This window comes from Glandiceps talaboti, chromosome 10 (assembly GCF_964340395.1).
Source record: "Glandiceps talaboti chromosome 10, keGlaTala1.1, whole genome shotgun sequence".
Classification (NCBI taxonomy): Eukaryota; Metazoa; Hemichordata; class Enteropneusta; family Spengelidae; genus Glandiceps; species Glandiceps talaboti.
This window is the reverse complement of record NC_135558.1, coordinates 19,355,190-19,377,430: the sequence shown is the minus strand read 5'-3', so window position 1 is coordinate 19,377,430 and position 22,241 is coordinate 19,355,190. Positions and strand designations below refer to the sequence as shown.

The 22,241-nt window shown below is 34.7% G+C and overlaps 1 protein-coding gene across 1 annotated transcript; it reads right to left on the bottom strand.

Moving 5' to 3' along the window:
- Window positions 1–1,979: 1,979 nt before the first annotated feature.
- Window positions 1,980–21,665, bottom strand: LOC144441518 (tubulin polyglutamylase TTLL11-like). The gene is made up of 6 exons (XM_078131101.1): window positions 21,393–21,665; window positions 11,828–11,939; window positions 7,250–7,953; window positions 3,762–3,976; window positions 3,044–3,310; window positions 1,980–2,370 (listed from the first exon to the last, which is right to left on the bottom strand). The coding sequence occupies exons 1-6, from the start codon at window positions 21,663–21,665 to the stop codon at window positions 2,037–2,039; spliced, it is 1,905 nt and encodes a 634-aa protein (XP_077987227.1). The 3' UTR covers window positions 1,980–2,036.
- Between the last annotated feature and the right edge of the window lie 576 nt (window positions 21,666–22,241).

Here is a 22,241-nt window from a genome sequence, read left to right as displayed (position 1 = left end):
CAGACAAAACAATTCATAAAAACTTCCAAATTTTAAAAAAGGTAAATGCTTCCCAAACAATTTGGTGACTGTGGACCATCAATATTTTTTAATACTGTCTGCAACAGTAACCTACCTCTATACTTTGGTACAGAAAGTGTGACTGTAGTACATTTGACGCAAGATATCGGTTCACAGGTAAAAACCAAAATGACACAGGATGTAGCAATGGTCTTTGGCCTCAGAAATAATTTTGACAACTATCAACTTAAGACTACCCCTAACATCGACTCCTCCATGGGCAAAGAAAAATATATTAAGTAAAATTAATATAAATCTTTCAAAACAAAATAAAAAAAACTCAAACAATTTTTTGAATGCATAACAAATGGCTACTTGTCTATTTGTACACTTGGCAATACATGTCTGGTTGTCATGACAATGACCTCTACTACATGTACACATTAGTCTAGGAAGTCTATGCAGTGACCTCGTCTGACCCATCAATGCATAAATAATGAGACACCTATTGATTCTGTAATAGAAACACTAACAACTCTGATGGAATATTGATGATCAGTGACTTCCCGTTAGGAAGTACACACATGCTGCAAAATGAGTTGAAAACTACATTTTCAGTATTGAGAAAATAAACAATGAAAAAACAGGGACTGACTCAGTTGGGATTTTGGTTTTGAAGGTTAATATGGCAGTATATAAATGGTACAAAAATTTCATCGAAAAGCCCCAGTAGTGGTAAATTCTAGTTATGAAATCTAGTATAGTTTGCCACATACTAGTCTTATACACATAATTAAAGTAACTAGAACTGTATACTTTTACACTTGATACAATACAAATGAGAGTTATGCATTGTAAACACGTGTTTCACATATTAGGTGATAATTTGTTGCAACCTACATTTGTATAACACTCAAGTCAAGTGATATTCCACTGGGCAAAACTGGTTTACAACCCATGATACTGAAGTAACGCAATTCTGCTGTGCAACACTGGTTTACAATCCATAACACCCAAGTCAAGTGATTCACTCATTTACAACCCATAACACCCAAGTAAAAGTGATTCCACTGTGAGAGACACTCAAGTAAAAGTGATTCCACTGTGTGAAACAACCACTTACAACCCATAACACCCAAGTGAAATTGATTCCACTGTGTGAAACACTCATTTACAACCCATAACACCCAAGTAAAGTGAATCTATTATGTTATGAGTTGTAATGAGTTGATGTCAATATGATATTTTGTAGTAACCTTTAATACTATCACAGAAAAAAAAAGAATTTTCCTCTTAATATTTCTCCATAATTCACCTGACAAAGGTTATAAAATAATCTTCCCCTGGAATAAAATAATTAATTAAACAATGCTTATTTATAATCATGTAATTGGGTACTTCAGAGACACTTTGAAGTTGGGCATAGTTTACATGTACTGCTGAAATATATGGCTTCACTGTGATTATGTATTGTACATCAACTCACAATGATTTTTACTGACTATAAGAATAACAGTTCACAAAAATGAAATAAAAACTGCAAAATCACAAATGACATTTCCATGGCAACTCTCAGAATCAAATGAAGGATTCCAAGAGAGCAGGAGTTGTTTGCAATATGAATTGGTTACTGTGTTGAAGGTACCCGGTAACTAATAACCTGAGTGACTGCTGGATTGATTGAGTTTAGTATTATATGTACCATAAATAACTATAATTTTACAAACCCTGGGGAATATTTCTCTCCTTTTTCTTTCTTCTGTCCCCACCCCCCACCCCACCCGTCACAGTAAACTGAACCAATTCCATAATCGAGAATAGGGATGAGGTTGTATCAATTGGGTTAATCGGGGTGAAAAGGTTGAACATCAAGGTGAAAACTCTTCTTACGATAAAAAAAACAATTCTGACATACCTAGAACGTTTTGTCAAGGCCATGGCGTTAAACAAGTTGTTGTACATGATATGTTCATTCAAAATAACGGCAAGTGACTTCCCTTTGTGTATAATTATAGAAACTTATAGTACGACATATGTCAGTTCTCCATCTGCATAATTCGTCGCACTCGTAAATATTCCTCGCTGTCTTGCACCCTGGGTAATCTTCGCACACGCATTCTTCGCGGAGGTGGCCAGATGATACCGGAGTTCAAGTGACACTCGCAGAGGTCAAGGAGTGCAACTACCTTCTCTTGTAGGCTCGTACCACGGAACTTACGATGTGCAATGATGGAGAACGCTTCGATGAATCCATCAAAGCACAGACCCGCCGTACCCTCTGGATTGAGTGCATTCCATTTCCGTGCCATGTCAATGTATAGTATATCAATTGACGCTGTAGTCAGACCATTGGCACACAGTTTACATCTCCTGTAATGACACACAATTTTTTTCTTAAGTTTTCATCATGTGTTCTGCCTATTTAAAATAACAGCCAAATGCACAACCTCTCAATGAATAATATGTAATGGCAAAACCCAGTAGAAATTAGTCTAAATACTCCATTTTTCTAATCGAAGCAACATTTAGTGTGGCAAAAAAATAATAATGTTAACGTGGAAACCCATGTTTTTCCCAGATCAAAACTTACTGTTTGGTGCCATACACAGTACAATACAATACAATACACAATATACGCATCAAATAGAAGCAGTAAAAAAACTTAATGCAAGATAAAATGGTGAATTTGAAATGCCTACAGGCCTGTTACCTTGGGACAACCAAATTTTATTATCATATGTATGAAGTGACCGTTTGATGTTGCTGTCGCTATCAAAACAACCTTGTATGCACAATTTGGTTATAATGGTTTACTTACTGTACACACCTGGTTGGGGGCGCTCTTTATCAAAATGGTCTATTGTATCATTTTATCAGGTTAAAGGCACAGAATTTCAATACCTGAAAACCATATTGAATGAATGTTTCTGCTCCATATCACCACATGCACACAATTTGGCGATGACATACTTGATTTCCATTCATTTTGATGTATGGACTGCTAGGGGGCGCTATTTATCAAACTGGTCTATAGTAACCCTACCTGGTGAATGTACGGAATCCAGTAGGGCCAATCCGCAATGAGCCACGTATTCCTAAGAAGTGGTTGAAGAGATAAGCAATCCTCTCCAAGATCCTGACAAATTCATACTGTTCACCGTACTTGGCTGGGAAAAGTTCTTCTAGGCAGGACTCTGTTGATTTGTTATTTCTGCCACGTTTAGTTGAGCCATTGACCTGTAACTCTGACATCTCTAGTGTAATATCATCTGGGTCAGTGCTACTTGGTCTACCCGATGCGGATGCACTCCTGAATTCACAAAGAAAGACAAACGTTCAGTTATAAACCAAGTTTTGCTTTCAAAACCACCTCCTCTCCCTAAACCATAAATTAATTATTCACAAGAGCCAAATCCACATGTTTATTCATGATGTAAACCATGGTGAAACCATGAGTGGCCACACTAATATGATTGATTGTAAAAACATCGCAAACAAATTAAAATACCCAGCACTGTATATAACATTAGCAGTAAATTTTAATCAACTTATCAACATCTCAGTAGTAAATATAGTACCTGTTCCTTGAAGGCATGAAGGTTTTTGAAATTTCGTTAGAAGTGCAAAAGTGAAGTTCAGCAATCACAATGATGTCAGAACCTCCTTCCCCCTAAATTAACAAATTCGTTTAATTGAGCTTGTGTGACATTGTGCAATAGTCCCTAAGCAGACAATACCACAAAGAATTTTGATCTACTTACGTAGACTGACAAGTTATTCTTCTCACTGGTTTGACGAGTTTCAAAGTATCTTTCACGAGTGGGATTTTGATTTCTTCATCCACAGGACTAGGTAGAGTCTCAAACAATCCAGGACTCACTTCATGGTCGTAGTCTAGTCTGTAACTTGGGTTGGCATTGATCTCTAGCAGGTAGGGCTTCATATCTGATGTCAATAAAATATCCAATCCCAAAATCTGAAGACAGAAATAATTATTTGTGATTTATATGTAAAATGTCTGTAATATTAATTGTGATTGTTTTTCAATTTTAAAACTATACATTGCAGTGTTAGATAAAATTAAAGTGGCCATATATGGATGACAAATGGGTTTTTATTTAGATTTTTATATATAAAATAACCTTACTATATTTTTCTACTTGAAAATACAATGCAGAAAGACATACGCCAAGTCCTTGTTTGTATTTCAATAAACTGCAAAAAAAATGAAAAGTGTGAAAAAAGTTTGTTATTACATGTATATGTACAATAATAACATTTTACAAATTATCAATGTTTGACATATGTTCTTTCACATTGTATTTCAAAGTAGAAAAACATAGTGTGCAGTAAGTAAAGTTTAATATTACATATATGGTTACTTGGTGCAAATCACCACTACTACAGCACATTTATGATACATAAATGTACATGTGTCATTAGCATCCAGCAAGGGATATGATATGGTATACCAAGATTAAGTTTTTTCTCAATTTTTTGGTACCAGAAATATTACGTGTTAAAGTGCCCATAGTGATGAGGATTTAGTATTTATTTTGGATTTTTAATTCATAGAACAATTTTATTATGGTTTCCTACTTGAAAAATATATAATGCGAAACAACATATGCCAAGTCCATGTTTGTTACTCAATAAATAGCAAAAGATTAATAAATCATTAAATGTGTAAAATGTCTGTCATTGTACGTACAATAACAGACATTTTACACATTTTTTTCCCAGCTTTTTTGCATTGTATTGAGTTTAATACAAACACAGACTTAGTCTATGTTGTTTCACATTTTTCAAGTAGGAAGGCATGATAAAATTGTATTTTAACTTAAAAATCCAAATTCTCATCACTATGGCCACTTTAAGGTCACATGATGTCACACATGTATTTGAATATCAAAATGAGAATACTTGTTATCGCCATAATTCAAAGTACTTTTAACAGTACATGTAGTTGGAGTAGAGGAAAAGTTATCGGTAAGACTGTAAGATATGTTGTTTTTCAGCCCTTGCTGCTAGCAAGTATGAATGTCGTACCTTTTAGACAACATTCTATCATAATAATAATTTTTAATCTTAGTCCAATCCTAGTAGCCGATTATAATTCTGATAATTACTTAAACTAACGGAGCTGTGCCTCTTCAAAAATGTAACGTACACAGAACGTCTGCTGCGTTAAAATGTTACTTGGCCGAGTGTTTCAAAACCTTCCCTATAAGGAAATGAACCAGTCCTATTGTTTTATTGATGCAAATACTGAATAATTGATATTAGGTAAACAAATGAAGGAACAAGAAATCAATAAATGGGATTACTGTTGGTATGGTCAACAGTTACCACCCGGTGGTATGTCCTGGGAATCGGACCAGCTGTGCATATCATATTGATGTACTGTGTGCAAAGACCATGACTACCTATAGATTGTAATGATATGGCCATGATTCTTAGTAATCAATATTTATTGATTTAACCATGTTTAAGAGATCAGTGAATTACTAACAGGTATTTATTTTGTCTCTAAATGTAGTTTAGCTTATTCAGTTGAAATGCTGTTTGCACCGAAATAAATCAGTGTAAAATAGAAACCAGTAAATTCTGAGTAATGATGGCTGAGGTAGGTTTATGTAATTAGGGGTTAATATAAACTTACAAAACAATATGGTGGTACACTGTACATGTAGTCGACTTGTTAGTCTGGATGCCAACATGGTATCGAATCATGTAAGGATGACCTTTTTTTTCTCTCATTACCCAAACTGTCAGCTCCGACATCAAAATAAAAAAAAAATTCATTTCCGCCCACCCTTAATATTTTATGGAGCAGTGCCCTCTCTGGCAAGAATAAACGTGTCTGGACTGTCGACATTGTCTACCGGTACATGTACAGTCATGGCAACAAGTTGGGAGAAAGATGATTAACTTAGAATTTACCAGTGATGTCATGACAATGATTACATTTTCAAGCTGATTTATATTGATTGAATTGTTTCGGTTAGATAAGGGACAATCGCAGTATGTGACACAAGCAAACTTCACTCATTTAGTGGAGTAGGGAGTCAATGTGATTTCTAAACTTCATTTTTGCACCTCTAACCAAATTTCAAAAACTTTCATGTCTTCAATAACAGCTTCTGTATTTACTACTGAGATGTTGATAAAACTTTACTTCTAAGTTCTAATGTGACATACAGTGCTGGGTTTTCGGCAATATTTTGATAATTATGTTTACCCACCATCTCAGTGAACATAGGGAGTGGGTTTTGTCCTAAACGAACAATGTTCATTGATTGAACTTGTGCAACATTGTGTAATCATCCCTATTAGCTAAGGAACATTAAGTTATCCTAAATACATACAAGTATTTTAGACTTTTTCATGTACAACAAAGTAATCTACTGACTCAAATAATTATTTTTACTATCTATTTCTGTCGTTAGTATTAATATTATACATGTAGCTGTAGAATCAAGCAATTGCGTGACAAATTACATTAGCTACAGAATTACAAACATACATGACAGTATATTATGTACGGTATATACGTAGGCCGTTTCATAAATTGCTTTTGGTTCTTTATCATGTTGGGAAATAACAGCAAAAATTCATCTGTGTTGGTAAATCATATTATCAAATTGGCGTTTTGTTCCAGTTACACAAACTTGAAAATTGTACTTGAAATTTTTAACAGCACAATTCCGTCTTAATGAATTTCAGGTACAATTTTCAAGTTTGTGTTTGGAACAAATGTTCAATTCAATAACACATCAAATTCTTTTCACCAAAATTTTTGATAAACTACACCATACATGTATATTATTGAAATTAAAATCCAAATAAAACAGAAAACCCATAGTTTTTATCAAAGATATGTCACCCCCTCAATGATGTGTCATATTTATGCAAATTTGAATGAAATTTTCTTGTACATAAAATAAAGACGTTGTTGTGTGCAGACAATTCAACAGAGATAGCCCTTCAAGAATTGCTCAGTGGGGGCTCACGGAAAGTACATGTAATCTTGAGAATCACAACATTTGGCATATACACATGTATATGTGAATGAAATAAAACCCAATCTAATTAAAATCCGATGTAGAGAACATGGCACTGTTGGCACATACAATGTATGTAACATGCACTCACAAAGACAAGCGACAGTAAACGTAACAGCCAAAAAGAAATCGCGCTGTGTACTCTACATCAGATTTTAATCAGATTGAAATAAAACCAAGCCTACCTGAAAACAAGATGGTCCAGGTTTTCCTGGTGGAAGCTCTGCATGACTTTGAACTTTCAACTCTGGAATCAAACCCAGTATTGTTTTACAGACAACCTTCTCTATTTCCGTACAGACTGACTTTAAATCAAATCCCTTCTCTTCCAGATACACCCACATGCTAGTCATTGTACGTTTACTTCCTTTGGCAACGTTATCGGTATGTATGAAGTTGTCGCTCCGTTTATTTAACGTGTAATTCGTCAGATGCATATACACATGGTTCATGTTTCTATTGGACGGAGCTTGATAGGATTCAGTACAAAATCTCGCCATGCCCTCTTTGCATAGATAAAACTTTAGCGGGTCAAGGCTTGTCAAAACGACATAAACTCGTAAATCAAATTTCTTCCTCTCCACCAGTAACGGATTTGAGACGTATTGTTGTACGACTGCTGGTCGTACCAGTCCTATCGTCGTAACTTCATGTGGATTACTCAGTAAATATATTCCCTCTCCTTGTGAGCCTTCATCTGGCTTGACGATGAAGAACTGTTTCTGTTTGGGATTTTCCTTCTGCAGCGTAGCAGCTTCGGCGGCAAAGTGGTGGAATTGTTCCGGAAGTATCCATGACTTGGGATAGAAGTTGTACTCATCTGGGAATAGGATACTCATCTGATTCATAATCCTTGTCAGTGATACTTTGCGGACTATCTCCACCATTCCTGTTGAATATCAATTTAAATTCAAAATTTAAAATTTTTCAAATCCAAATTCTTTTTTGAGCTGCATTGTGCACATAGATTCCTTGACCTATTGACACCTAATAATTGTTTAATACAAAAGTTTAGTTGTATGTATTTCACGCAATGAATTAAAATATGGAAAAACATAACAAATTTGAATATTGTACATAATATTTTTTCCTGTCATGTGCTTAAAATTGTTTGTACATTGTATTATGGGCCGGTGGCATAGAATTTCACAAAATAAAGATTTACTATAATTATACTACATGTGTGTGTGTGTGTGTGTGTGTGTGTGTGTGTGTGTGTGTGTGTGTGTGTGTGTCTATATATATATATATATATATATATATATATATATATATATATATATATATATATATATATATATATATATATATATATATATATATATATATATATATATATATATATATATATATATATATATATATATATATATATATATATATATATATATATATATATATATATATATATATATATATATATATATATATATATATATAAATGTCAAGTTTTACAATAATAATAATAATGTTAGTTTTATACAGCGCTTTTCCAGTTTGTGCACAAAGCGTTTTTACAATTATTACCACTGGCACGGATCTACAAAGGTACAACTGGCCAGGAATCTATCTTTATACTTACATACATATACATGTAGCTACATATCAACTTAGATATTGATGAGAATAATATGCAATTTGTATATGCATATAAAAAAGTCTGTACACACCATGTTCTGTAATAGAATTCCAATTTAAACTATTCACGAAAGAAGATGCTTCAGAAGAAATCCCTTAGTCAAAAAATTTGTCAGATACAAATACATCCATGTATGAACTAAATGTGGGGTTAAATTTTCAAAGGAAGGAACCATATATGATAAAGCGATTTAAATTAAGGCAATTACATAAACTCTGAGTTCTGGAGATCATTTCTGATTTTACAGAACATACATTACACTCATTGCTGAGAAACATCAACTTGAAACTTGCTCCTCCCCCATAGTTCAGTGGAAGTCCTTGCCATGGACATGTAATGTCTCATGGGAGTCACTGAGTCACGTACATGAGACATGCATATTAATTTATGACTATTTTTATTTGAAAGTAATACTTTGCACTTTATAGAGTCATAAATATTTATGTTCCGCCATTACATATGTGAGGCTGCAGGCTCTCATGACAATGTGTCCATGGAAAGTACCTCCACTGAACAATGAATGTGGAACAAGTTTCAATGTTGTGTTTCTTGGCAATGACACATCAAGAATGTGATGCGAATCATGAAATAAATCTCGAAGACCCAAAATTTACCCAAAATGCCTGTTACATGATGACTTCCTGCAGTTGTGTTCCCTTTAATAGTAATATAATTTTCTATAATTTGGAACTGCTGGTTGTTGTAAGATCACTCAGTTGCTAGGCAATACAGATATCTACAGTATTACTGTGGTATATTTAAATAAATCTTTCAATGTATGTATACCTTCCACTTCAATGTTTTGATGACTGGACCCGATATTGTAAATACAAGAAAACAGTTCAATCTGTAGACATTTTGTACAGGGATTAACATGGATTAAGTATATTGTTAACATAAAATAATAATTTATCACCAACAGAATCCTATAATCCCTTTGCCGTTGCAAGAAGAATAGCTAAGGCAGCATATCGTTGGGGTGAGCTGTTATCTCTGGAGTCATTTCTATGGCCTCCACTACTAGGAAGTCAAACTCCATAATGAGTGATGTGTGCACTGTGTTACATGACACACCAATTGTTTGATTTGTTGCAATCTCACAAACCTTACAGATATATTAAAACCAAACAATCACTTATTCCAAAACTGTTTTTATATATCCAACTACTTTGAGTGATGTGTACTGTATTAACCGACACACACATTGTTTGATTTGTTACAATCTCACAAACAGTTACAGATATATTAAAACCAAACAATCGCTTCTAAAACTGTTTTTATATATCCAACTGCTTTTTGTCATTTTAATGAGTCGTAATATGTTGTAGCTTTTACTTCTGTCCAATGACATGCTAAACTTTGGGAGTAAATTTGTTAATTTGAATGCGAGATTTGAGGATTTACAAGTTTCATTGTGAATCATTTAAACCTATGACAATAATGTACATGTATTATATTAATCATAAATGAGGCTCAATAAACTGTGGCATGACTAAAACTATGTATACACTAGAGGAACATATTTTCCTAGAGCCACAAGATTTTTGGAATTGAAATAACATCATCTGCACATAATGTACACTGAATTATACAAATTTTATGACATATTGTACTCATTTATTCTCACTTCAACAATAGCCGACTCAATCATTTTTCCACTAATCTCTTTGTCTTGGCAAACACAATTTGTCATCACTAGAGGTTTTCCCATAAATCTTTGCAGGATATTCACATAATAGCTGAACACATGTCAAGTGCAGTACGACTTCTTACAAGATTTCAAAGTTGAGTAAGTTACCAAGGTGCTATTTTATCAAGCAAATTCAGTAGTAGCAGTAATTAATAATGACATGTACTAAAGGCAGAAATAATCCTGACTGGACTTTTCTTTAAAGTTCAAAATTGTGTGAGTGTAAAATGCAGTAAATTGTGTGATACCTTAATTAGCACACTGTTTAAATTCAATTGTTCAGTGGTGGTCTTAACTGTGAAAGATATGGTACTCCTGGTACTTTAAGACTGGGTGGGGTACACTGGTATTGTATCTTTAATGTGTAACCTTTCTGCTCTATTGAGCAGCACTGTTGTGATCACCCCCCATCACGTTATGACATAAACTGTGTGAAGACCACACAATAAATGCTCTAGCAGGTAACCTTGCAGCTAGCTAGAAAACCAGTCCTTTTACAAAATGCCATTTACAGACACAATGTAAAGATTGATTTTATGGTGAGAGGATTACGTCCTGCAGTAGAGACTGACTACAGTCACACATGAAATGACCCAATCCCACTGGAATTGATATTGAGTTTAATAAATACCCCTGAGTGTCTGCTGATTCACACAATAAGTCATTGCACTTTCCATTCTCTACGTACATGACATTTTTTAATTCCACCTGTTGGCGTACAAGTCAATACTTGACTTCCTGATGTTTTGTCTTTCATTGTCTAAGTCTATCAATCTGTGTTGTTATCACGATCTACTAACAATTTATGGTTATGACGTCTTGTTTACACTGAAGTTACTGTATATACATGTAGGTGTCATCATGGCACTAGAAAGATACAGGAATTGAATACAGTATATGCTATAATTTTGTATGTATATTTGAGTGTGTGTGTGGGGAGAGAGAGAGAGAGAGAGAGAGAGGGTGGGGAGGGAGAGAGAGAAAGAGGGAGGTAGGGAGAGAGAGAAAGAGAGGGAAGGAGGGAGGGAGAGAGAGACACACACACACACGGGGGATGATATAGAGCAAAACAGTGCACACATGCAGAAGAGAGACAGACGGATGTGAGAAAGAGAGAGGAGTCATGGGCTAGAGGGTAGAAAAATAGGACAGAGGGAGACAAACAATGACATGCAGAGACAGATGAGAGGAAGAAAGGGAGTGGATTGGTGGCAGCGACAGAGACAGAGAGACTGACTATTGGAAACAGTGTTCAAACTCCCTTAAGGTGTTACAAATGTACACTGGCTTTAATAGCAACACTACAATTATATATACCATTTCTATTACACATTAATTCATATTTTAACAGTACTACATGTATATCAATATAACAAGTGTCAATGTTTATATCTACAAGAAGAAACTTAACTTTGCTAACGCTCAAAACCTTACCTGGAAACTTGTTAACTTTTCCTGAACACAAAGGAGCTTCCGAATCAGCAAATGAGATGCCATGCCAGTATATATCACACTCTGCTGTGTAACTCTTCCTACTGTATGGTACCTGTAAAGTTAATAAGAAATATGACTCCATTAAAGCGACATAAGCAGAGTTTATATTGTTATTCAAATGAAAATACTTCATATATACTGAGAACCTCAATTAAACTTGCAATATTATAATGTTGATGCATACCTTTGACTGCATGAAAAAGGCATGGGCAGTTTATATGCATTTGATGGCAAATATCCAGAGTTCATGAACAGGAAATAAAACCCTACCCTACCCTACCCCTACCCCCCCCCCACACAGACACACACACACACACACACACACACACACACACACACACACACACACCCTCTGCCCTCGCGTCAGATTACAATTAAACTTTAGGCATGAAAAATAGTTGTTTTGTAGACATATACATTGTAAAGTTAAAGTTTTTCCAGAAGAAAAATAATTGTCAAATCTAAAAGCTACATATAACACTAATGTGACAACTTGAGATTGAATGTTGCCTAATGTGACAACTTGAGATTGAATGTTGCCTAATGTGACAACTTGGGATTGAATGTTGGGCCTTTAAGCACAATGACTCGCTTAACTACATACTCTGGAACATAAACATACTACGTTGCTAACCACACTATGATGTATAGTTATTGTCTTAGATAATTTCCTGCATGGCAACAACTTTCACCTGCATGACCACCAAGGATGAAGAAAACTTCATTACCCAGCAATTATACAATAATGACAATAGCATTGTGTATACTTGAAGATTTCCTGTATTAATGGAATTTCAATGAATCACAAAAAGTCATTATATTTACGATGAGTTCACAGGACTTTCTGAAACTTACACACTCAGAGTCTCAGACCATTATGGTCAATACACAACTTACAACATAATCTATAAGACTCATGAAAACTAATATCTATTGTTGTGAGTGGTTGTCAAAACAATTTAATACATGTGTATAGTGTTAGGGACAATTACACGTCACACACACTCACTCAGTGAACTTTGTTCCTATTGGGGAGAGAGGGGGTCTGGCATCAATGCGATTGCTGAACTTCATTTTCACACTTCTAACCAAATTTTGACAGAAAATTTTCACTCCTTCAATGGTAACAGCTTTTGTATTGACTACTGTTGATGTGTTGATAAAAATTTACTTCTAATGTGAGATATGGTTCAGGGTTTCTGGTTGTATAGATGTGGTGTTTACAATTGATCGTAGTGGTGTAACTGTGCTATTGTAACAGTTTTCATCATAGGTTACATCATATAAAACATGTGATGTCGCACTTGCAAAGATTCATGTAGGAGGAGGGTGGAGGGGGGTTTTGACCTAAATGAACGGTGTTCGCTACTTGAGCTTGTGTGTCGATCGATCATCCCTTAATAAAGTGTTTTGTCTAAGTTTCTAAGTAACATCTACCCTAGTTTGTAAGGTATTTTTGTATCAATCGATCCCCACCTAACTTATTGCCACATTTCCTTCCTCTGTTACTGGAGTTCCCAACCAAAATTATGGTACATACTGTACATCATACACCTGGTATGGAAATTAATATGCAAATTTTATCGGATTTAATCCCTTCTCTGTAACTGGGGGTCCCAACTACATGTACATGTAACAATTATGGTGGAAATCTGCTGTTAGCAGGATTCTCCAAAATCATGGTACATGGTATGGAACTGTGAGTCAATATACACATTCATGCAATGATTTTTACAGAACAACAAGAACAATATATGCCTTGCACCCTTGGCTAGTACGCAGACAGTCAAATAACTTTTAAACTGTGCCAATGGCTAGTATATATTCATGTACATTACTTAATATTGTCCTTGATACAAACTGTCTGGAAATGTAGTCCATGAATGGATGAGAGAGTAGCACAGAATCAACATGTACACGTACTGTTGTATAAACTACATATCAACACAATATTAGTTTCTATGAAGTCCCAACTTATTACAACTATGGTTTGCAATTCAGAACCATCATAGAAGAAAGTAAAATGTTTTCAGTAACTAAAATAAACAATACACATATCATTTGAGAAAGCTGTTCAAGCTGTAATAATGATAAAGTAATAAAACAATTTTTTGTTGTTGTAACCGGTTATGTCAAAGTTGAGAACATAAAAACCACCTGTTGGAGTCCTATTAGCAGGTGTATTTTGCTATGGTGATAGACTTCAAGTTCAATTGGATTTTGGGTCCACACCATAAAAACAGTGCAACCCCCCCCCCCCCCCCCCCCCCTCTTGGTTGGTCCACTGATCCAAAAAAAAAATATTCCTGGTACAGCTACAAGTACATGTGTAATGCATTTATTTGTCTGTTCATCATGACCCAACCCACCCTAATCTTGGTTACCCAGTCTCTCACCACTCGGGGGCTCTTCTACGAGACATCCCAGATGAAAGTCTGGGGAAACCATGTTTCAAATACCACGCACCAACAGTTCCACAGTACATTTCTTCAAAAGTCACAAAAAATGGGCTTACGAGGTCTGTTTGTTGTAATTTAGATGTATCACTCACTTGAGAAGTGATAACTTGTCACAAAACTACCTAAATCATTCAGCCTACAATGTTCCCCAGCATGCACTGCTCTAATACCTACTTCCTGTGCGGACGAGTTGGAATCTCATTTCCCCAGACTCTTGTGTTGGGGTGGTCTTGTAGACAGAGTCCCCAGTGGCGAGAGTCTTGGTAAAGCACCCTATATTTCTTGAATCTGAACAATTTAAAAAAATAAAAATAATGTCCTATATTGCAAGGAATCAGAAAAAATTGTGACATTTCACATTACAGGTACTAAACTATTAGGATACGACGGCGACTCTTCAAACAAATATCTGAGTGAAAGAATTATCGTTTATCACTGAAATACATATAGTACAGGAATTAATGGGTAAAAGTAGTTCACAGTATCCATCTATTAACTTCAATAGACCTGTGCAAACCCATTTGAGTAAAGAATACAAGGTGTTTTAGGAAGACATGCTTAATACATGTTGGAACCAACAACAGGGGAATGGTTGTCACCTGACCATACTGTGGATTTACAAGTAAAATCCTTGATGCTGTTAAATCATTGTTCTATAAAATCACTCATAATTAAAGAGGTCATCACGCCTTTCCATTATTTTACAATGAAACTGTTATGCCAAAAGTAATAAAAGACAAAACAAGTCTATATCGTAACAACAAAAGTATTGTCCTCTCATGCAATGCATCTTTTTTGGAACTGGAAAATCAATTGATGTCATTTCTTCATTTTTAAAGCATCTAAATTCTATTGATAAAAGAATGATTTGGCCAAAAAGTGCACGTCACTTGGATACCAGTGCATCAGTTTTTCATTTTTAGTGTGACAGCAAGTGGAGGAGATAAAAAAGATCAGGAATGTACATCAGTACATGTAGTTGAAATTCCCTATTTTTCCTCATCGCTGTTTCCTGTCATCTATTGTCATTGTGATGGAGATGATTTAATATCAGGAGAACAAGCAATTGATATTTACCCAACCTCTACTGAATGTATAAACATTCAACCTAAAATGCTGTAAAGGAAAAGGAAGTTCTTCAAGGTGCATGATCAGTGACTGTCTTAGCAAACTGAGTGAAAATTAAAAAAAAAATAAAAAAAAATTTTAATTTAAAAAAAAATTTTAATTTAAAAAAAAAGAGTAAAGTATTGCATCATCACCCAACTTTGAGCAGAATGCCCTGACCAGAAACAATTTCTTTTTTATTGGCCTTACGAACTAAAAGTATCATGCACGAGTGCACTCATACTCTGGACTTTGTGTCTATTTTTAACTGCATGACCAACAGACAAATTTTGACTTATTCTGTACAAAGCTCAAAGAATATGTGGTAGACAGACAGAGAGCTAGGTTACAGTAGATCCCATACTTGGTATTTTGTTATATTGTATGGAAAAGGTTGTCAAAGTTACACTAACAATTTTTGTTGAAAAGTAAGTCAACAATACCACTGATCAAAAGTCACCTATCTGGTTGAAATCACAAACTGAAAAACAAATTCTCTGCTTAAGTACTTCCAAAGGGTTTATTGTAATTCAAAGACCAAACAAAAAGTGAAAGGTGAAACTTCAGAAGGGTAGGGTACAGGGTGTTGCCTTCAACAACTTAATCTCCATTATATACATCTTACACGATACTACATTGTATAGGCTAAGCTCCAATTCTTGATATGAAACATGTCAGGGGGTCCCGGTACATTTATAACAATTTACAAGTAGTCTGCTGGTTTTGTCACGTTTTGGCCTCCAGGGCAGACTGGTCAGCCTTTATGATGTGAAGTGTCTGGCCTGAAATCAAATTTAATGGACTACCAACAAGAATTAAATTGACTGGACAGGTGACAAATTACATCGTGTATTTGGCAGAATGCCATGTACATACATGTACGAGTTACAACATGAACATCCGACTCAACCCCTCAACTACCTGGCTTTTCCTGGTGTAGAACATTTACATGTAACAAAAAATCATTTCTCTGTCACTTTTTGGCTTATTTCAACTTCATTTTTCATCAGATGCAAAGAAATATTTTTTACTGATGAACTGATATCAAAATTGTTCTCTTTTCCAACCAAAATTATTGGAACAAAAATTTTTGGTTTTACAAATTTTTGGCTTAATTCATCTTTATTTTGGATTTGAATCGTCAAAATAATTACCATTGGCAAATGAAGAGAAAATTTTAGTCTGAAATGATGACAGTTATCATAATTTTCATAAAAATGAATCAACATGATGTTTGTAAAGCTAACTTGTATTTCACTTAAAGCAACACTAATCAAGTTTTGTGTTTACTCTTGAAGAAGACAACAATTAACACAAATGTCAATTTAGTTAACCATATAATTGGCAAAACAATGACAAATTTCACAATTTGCTTACAAAAGCTTCAAAATGTTGCACCTTGTACAGTTGTTTTGAAAAGCACTAAGAAAATAAAAGCTCCCCCCCCCCCACACACACACACACACACACAAACAAACAATAGATGATTGTAAAATGACACTTTTCCTCTAAGCTATTGGCTATGAAAAACTGACACAATAATAAGTTGATCAAAATTAATTTTTGATGGTGTTTCACCAAATACATGTAGTCTGTAAGATACAAAGTATAGCATACATGTACCATCCTATCACCCACCACTCTCAAAACTTAAAAATGTTATTTTTTTTTAAATTGTGAGTCATGACTGATAAATGGCATGACACAACATATCATACATTCACCACAGTTCTGCAATAAATCAAGTTACAAAACAATACAAATTTTACTTGATTCTCTGCTACCAGGCTATTAACAAGTCTACAATAAACACTGTGATTTTAGACCTTGAGTATAACAGGGTAAAAATAACTCAACCTATACAATGTATCTATTTGAATTGACAACCTTTCCACAATATACACTTTGTGTACTTACAAATATCAAAATCCCTTACATACATAGACAGACATACAACAATGGTGGACATTCTGGTGGAGTAAACAACCCTTGTTTACACTGTGACTTTCATTCATATTGACTCACATACATGTACCTTGTGCTTTAGCTACATTTCCATGTTACAAAAAACTCTGAATAAAACCTGTAGAAGCCCCTTTTGCTATTTTCCCTTTAAAAGGAGAAGAAGCCTGAGTTAAAAGTTTTTTAAGGGGTAACTTCTGCTGCATATTAAAGGTACCTGAAGTATATATCGGTATACTAAACCATCACTTGCTATTTGTGGACTTCAAACCTGGTTGTTTTGCAGGTCAAGAATCTTCATGAAATGAAACAAAATATTCTGAAACTATGAAAATGGTACCTCAAATACCAATTGTTACTTCCACGGGCTATCAGTTATGATAAGTTCAGTACATTGCAAAAAGCCTATTTTAAAAATGTGTAAAAAGTTTGTTATTGTACATATATATTTTTACACCTTATTCATAATTTATTGAGTTACAAACACAGACTTTGTCAATGTTATTTCCCCTGTTGTTTTTTTCAAGTAGGAAGCCAGATAAAATTGTTTTACAAAATGAAAAATCCAAAATAAATACCCCATGCTCATCCATATGGCCACTTTAAAACAAAAATTCTAAAGATATTGTTTCATTACTGCTATTACGACTGTAACGCCAGCAACAGATAGACAACCTTGAACTTGAAGTCTATCACCATAGCAAAATACACCTGCTAATAGGACTCCAACAGGTGGTTTTTATGTTCTCAACTTTGACATAACCGGTCACTTCAAACACATTACTAGAATTCTTACTTCATTAATGAAAGCATTAGACACCCATAATGAGAACAAATAACAATAAGACACTCAAGTAATGGAGAGAGAAAAGTACTCTGAACTAAACTCAGGGAGACAAAGATTTGAATTTGAAAACCTATAGTGGTAAATTACCCCTCAATGAAGAACGTAAAGTGCTTTTGTTGAGTGATAAATATTGATAACTTGCACTGTGCTGTGGCCCAGCGAAGATCTCATTTGTCCAGTATTCTGTGAAGCATTTAGGCAGCAATATTTGATTGATAGCTACAGTATAGATTGATTATACAATGTTGCAAAGTTTAGTGAAAAGAATATCACCCCCCCCCCCCCCCCCGCCACCCCCATCGAGCTCACTGCCAGTTGTGAGTGCCTGTGGAACACGTCACAGATTTGTTGATAGCATTATTTTTTGTGTGAAATCTGCATAATATTTTGAAATTCTCGCTGTATTTGCCACAGAGCTTGAATAAAATTAAGATACGTGTATCAATGGAGCCACAGGATTACATGGGATCATTTTTTGTAATTTTTTCTACAGCTCTGTCAGACAACTGTTTTTCACACCTACATGTACGTGTATTATTCCCCAATTCTTTGCTAGGTCTATTTAAGTTGCCTTAATATTAATTTTAAAAAAGTGTGTATTCACAAGATGTAAACTTTGCTTTCATTATTTCTATTGCATTTCTTTTCTAGATCTTTGATACATGATTTTATTGTAAAAAAAAAATATATATATATATATATATACATTTTTTTTAATCTACCTACCTTCTTATTCTAAAATCAAACATAATAGGAACCACATAATTTTTTAAATCTCTAACAGCAAAATTTGGACCAATTTCAGCATTATTTTTATCATATCACACAATTTGGCGCTGTTTACAACCTGGCACCAAATCAGTCACATGTATTCACATACATACTATACAAATATGTATCACTTCCTACAACACACTGGTTGCCAAGGAAGTGGTGTACAACTGTTTCAATATCTTTATTTATTCATTCCAAAATTTCCAAAAAGTCGAATTATTAATCTAGAGTAGTTCCTTTCAACCTGAAGATATTGTCAAAATTGTAACTGATATTCAACCTATTGTCACACAATATTTTCTGGAGGTAACATTAATTCACAAATCAAAGTACAACTGCTGGTACTACAGTACACTTTCTTTCAGGTCAAATTTTAATAATTTATCCACAGATAAAATCTTTATGCAAGTCATTTTTTATTCATTAAAATATTTATTTATTTATTTATCTATACATTCTGAAATCATTTGGCTTTTTTTATGTTTCATTTACCCTAGTGTTGTGCAACAAGGAACTTACAAGCTTCAACCCCTTCTTTACCAAAACATTTTTCCCGCCAAAAATATATCCAAAAATTATTGTTTTGTTGTAAATTTTGACAGACTTCAACATTATTTCAGATGTCACATAAAATATCTCTGTCTATAACCTGACACCAAAATTTTGACCAATGATACAAAATTGGCAAATTCATACTTAAGAAAGGTGGTGGTTGAATTCACTAGTCTAATGTCAGCCATTATAAACTGTAAGTACCACAATGTTGTCAATGTTTAAAAAGATATTGTGTTTACAGGCCAGGGTTTCAATCCCAGGTATTCACATTAATGTTATCTCACCAGTGGGGCTATCGTGATTAGTTCTACATGTAGATACAGATTACTTAGCTTTGGGCCAACTTTTTATAACTATAAATGTAGGGCTTTGCTAAACAACTATTTCTCATACCTATGAATTTTAATCCTAATCAAAACTAGGCCTTTAAAAGTCCTGTTACTGTTCTGATAAATATTTTATCACAATCACATATTATTTCTCCTCACTGCAACACTATAGTTGAATGTTGTGTGTGGTATTTCTATTTGAAGACTATATAATTCATCACATTATGGGCAAATAAATGACTTACTTAACTCACTAATGACCATGGATTCACTAATACAAACTTATTAATGACATACTTTGGTTGCTTTTACACTTCCATATCTGTTGTCTCTCTGTATTGTAGGCAACCATTACCACATATTTTGATATTACACACATTGCCATGACAACCACAGAAACACAAAAACGTTTCCAGGTATGTGTGTTGACACAGGGTTAGAAATCAGACAAAATTTACAATAATGGCTTTAAATTGCTCACAGCATTGAGTAGACTGGAAGCTTGCCATCAAAAGCTGACATTGTCCTAGTTTTTGGAAGATTAAAACACTGGTTGCCATGGTGACACATTTTGTTTACTGTTGATATTTGAACTGATGGACCATTAGGTTTGCAGCTAATCAAAATTATATTTGTTGTTAAGCTAATTAAATTAGTTAAGTAAATTAACATCCCTAGTTGCTTAGTTACAGTGAAGACCCTGATTTAGCAACAACATTACATAAAATTATAAATCTCACTTCCATTTGTAGTTATTTTTCCCTTGATATCTCACATTGAGAATGAGTGAATTTTTACAAACTAGTACGGTTGGGAGAGATTTTAGATGTTACATTAAATGTACAGGACTGGTCTATGAGATGAAACAATCTAAACACTTCATTTCTGAGATCGTTGACAAGATTAAAAATTAAAAGGTTTCGGAAATAGATAGCTATTTCAGTTTGAATAACAACGCTCATTTTAGTTGTCAATGTGTGTTTTATTGAAACCCATGTATTAAATCGTGGTTGACTAATTTTACACTTTATTTGGTAATTTAAACGTGTAATTGAGGTCAGAATTATGCATATGTAATAATAACCCGTGTCAGGTAATTGTGATTCTATGCGAAGGAGTAAAACAGGTAAAAATGTAGCACTATTGTACACACACGCACAGGTCTGTTTGAGGTTAGTGTTAACATTATTGAAAACCCATTAACGTTGATTCAATTGTATCAAAACACTAGATTCTGTCGCACTGTAATTTTTATTTAACACGACGGAGTCTAGTCCTGCTTGCAGACAGAGTAAGTCGTCCCTTCCTTCTCCGAGACGCGTGTACCGTCTGCAAACAGGACTAAACATAACAGTATATCACGTCACAGCACTCAACGTTTGTGTCAGTACCGTTCAATTTAATGTGTTAATTTAATCGACAGTGGGAAATTAAACGGAAATCACAGAACATGCATAAATGTGTTAACATACCTCCTTCCATCCCCAACCCAACTCCTTCAGAGCGATTCTTAACACTTCTAACGATGACTTTGCTTTTGAACTTTCGACCGTGATTGGGTTTTTTGGTCTGCGTCGTTTCTGTAGTTTGCTTTCCCTTTTTGACGGGGATTTGCTGCGGTCAGCGCCATCGAGTGTCGTTCTAGCCCTGGACAACTCTTGAATCTGAGGTTTTGGTGTTTTGGGTCGTCGCGGTACAATCGGTTCCAGCTTGCCGCCGGCTTTCATAGTAAACGTGGCATTCATCCTTCTTCCGCCGATGTTGCCACGCGGAGTTGAGTCTCATTACTTTTCTATTTTAAAAGTACTGTCCAAAGATTTCTCACACTCTGATCCATGTAAACACGCACGTACGTACCGTGAGCACTACGTCCACACGTACACCGCCATTTTTGTTGTGCCAACTCTTGGGTTATCCCATTATACTTTGTGGGTGACACTTAACACTTGCACGAACTTGTAACAAAAAGTTAGTGCTTTTTACCACATTAATTTAAAGGGTTTTTTTTGTAAAATCTACTACTTTCAACTTTTTACAAAAATATCCATGAAGATGACCAAATTCTTTTCTTGTACAAATGAGTGATTGGCTGGTTTCTAGGTCAGTGGCCGCCGTTGGTATGCAAATACAGGTCAGTTGTTATTTAGGCCTTGACTTGTAACGTCCACTTGTAGCTAAGTCAACATGCCCTTAGAATACCTTTGCCGCCTACACCGCCGTGTGTATAGATTATAATAGATTACTGGTCTATTGTAACAGGATTTCATTGGTACATGGTAACAGGTGTCCGCGTTGTGAAGTTCACTTTGCTATCGGGGTTA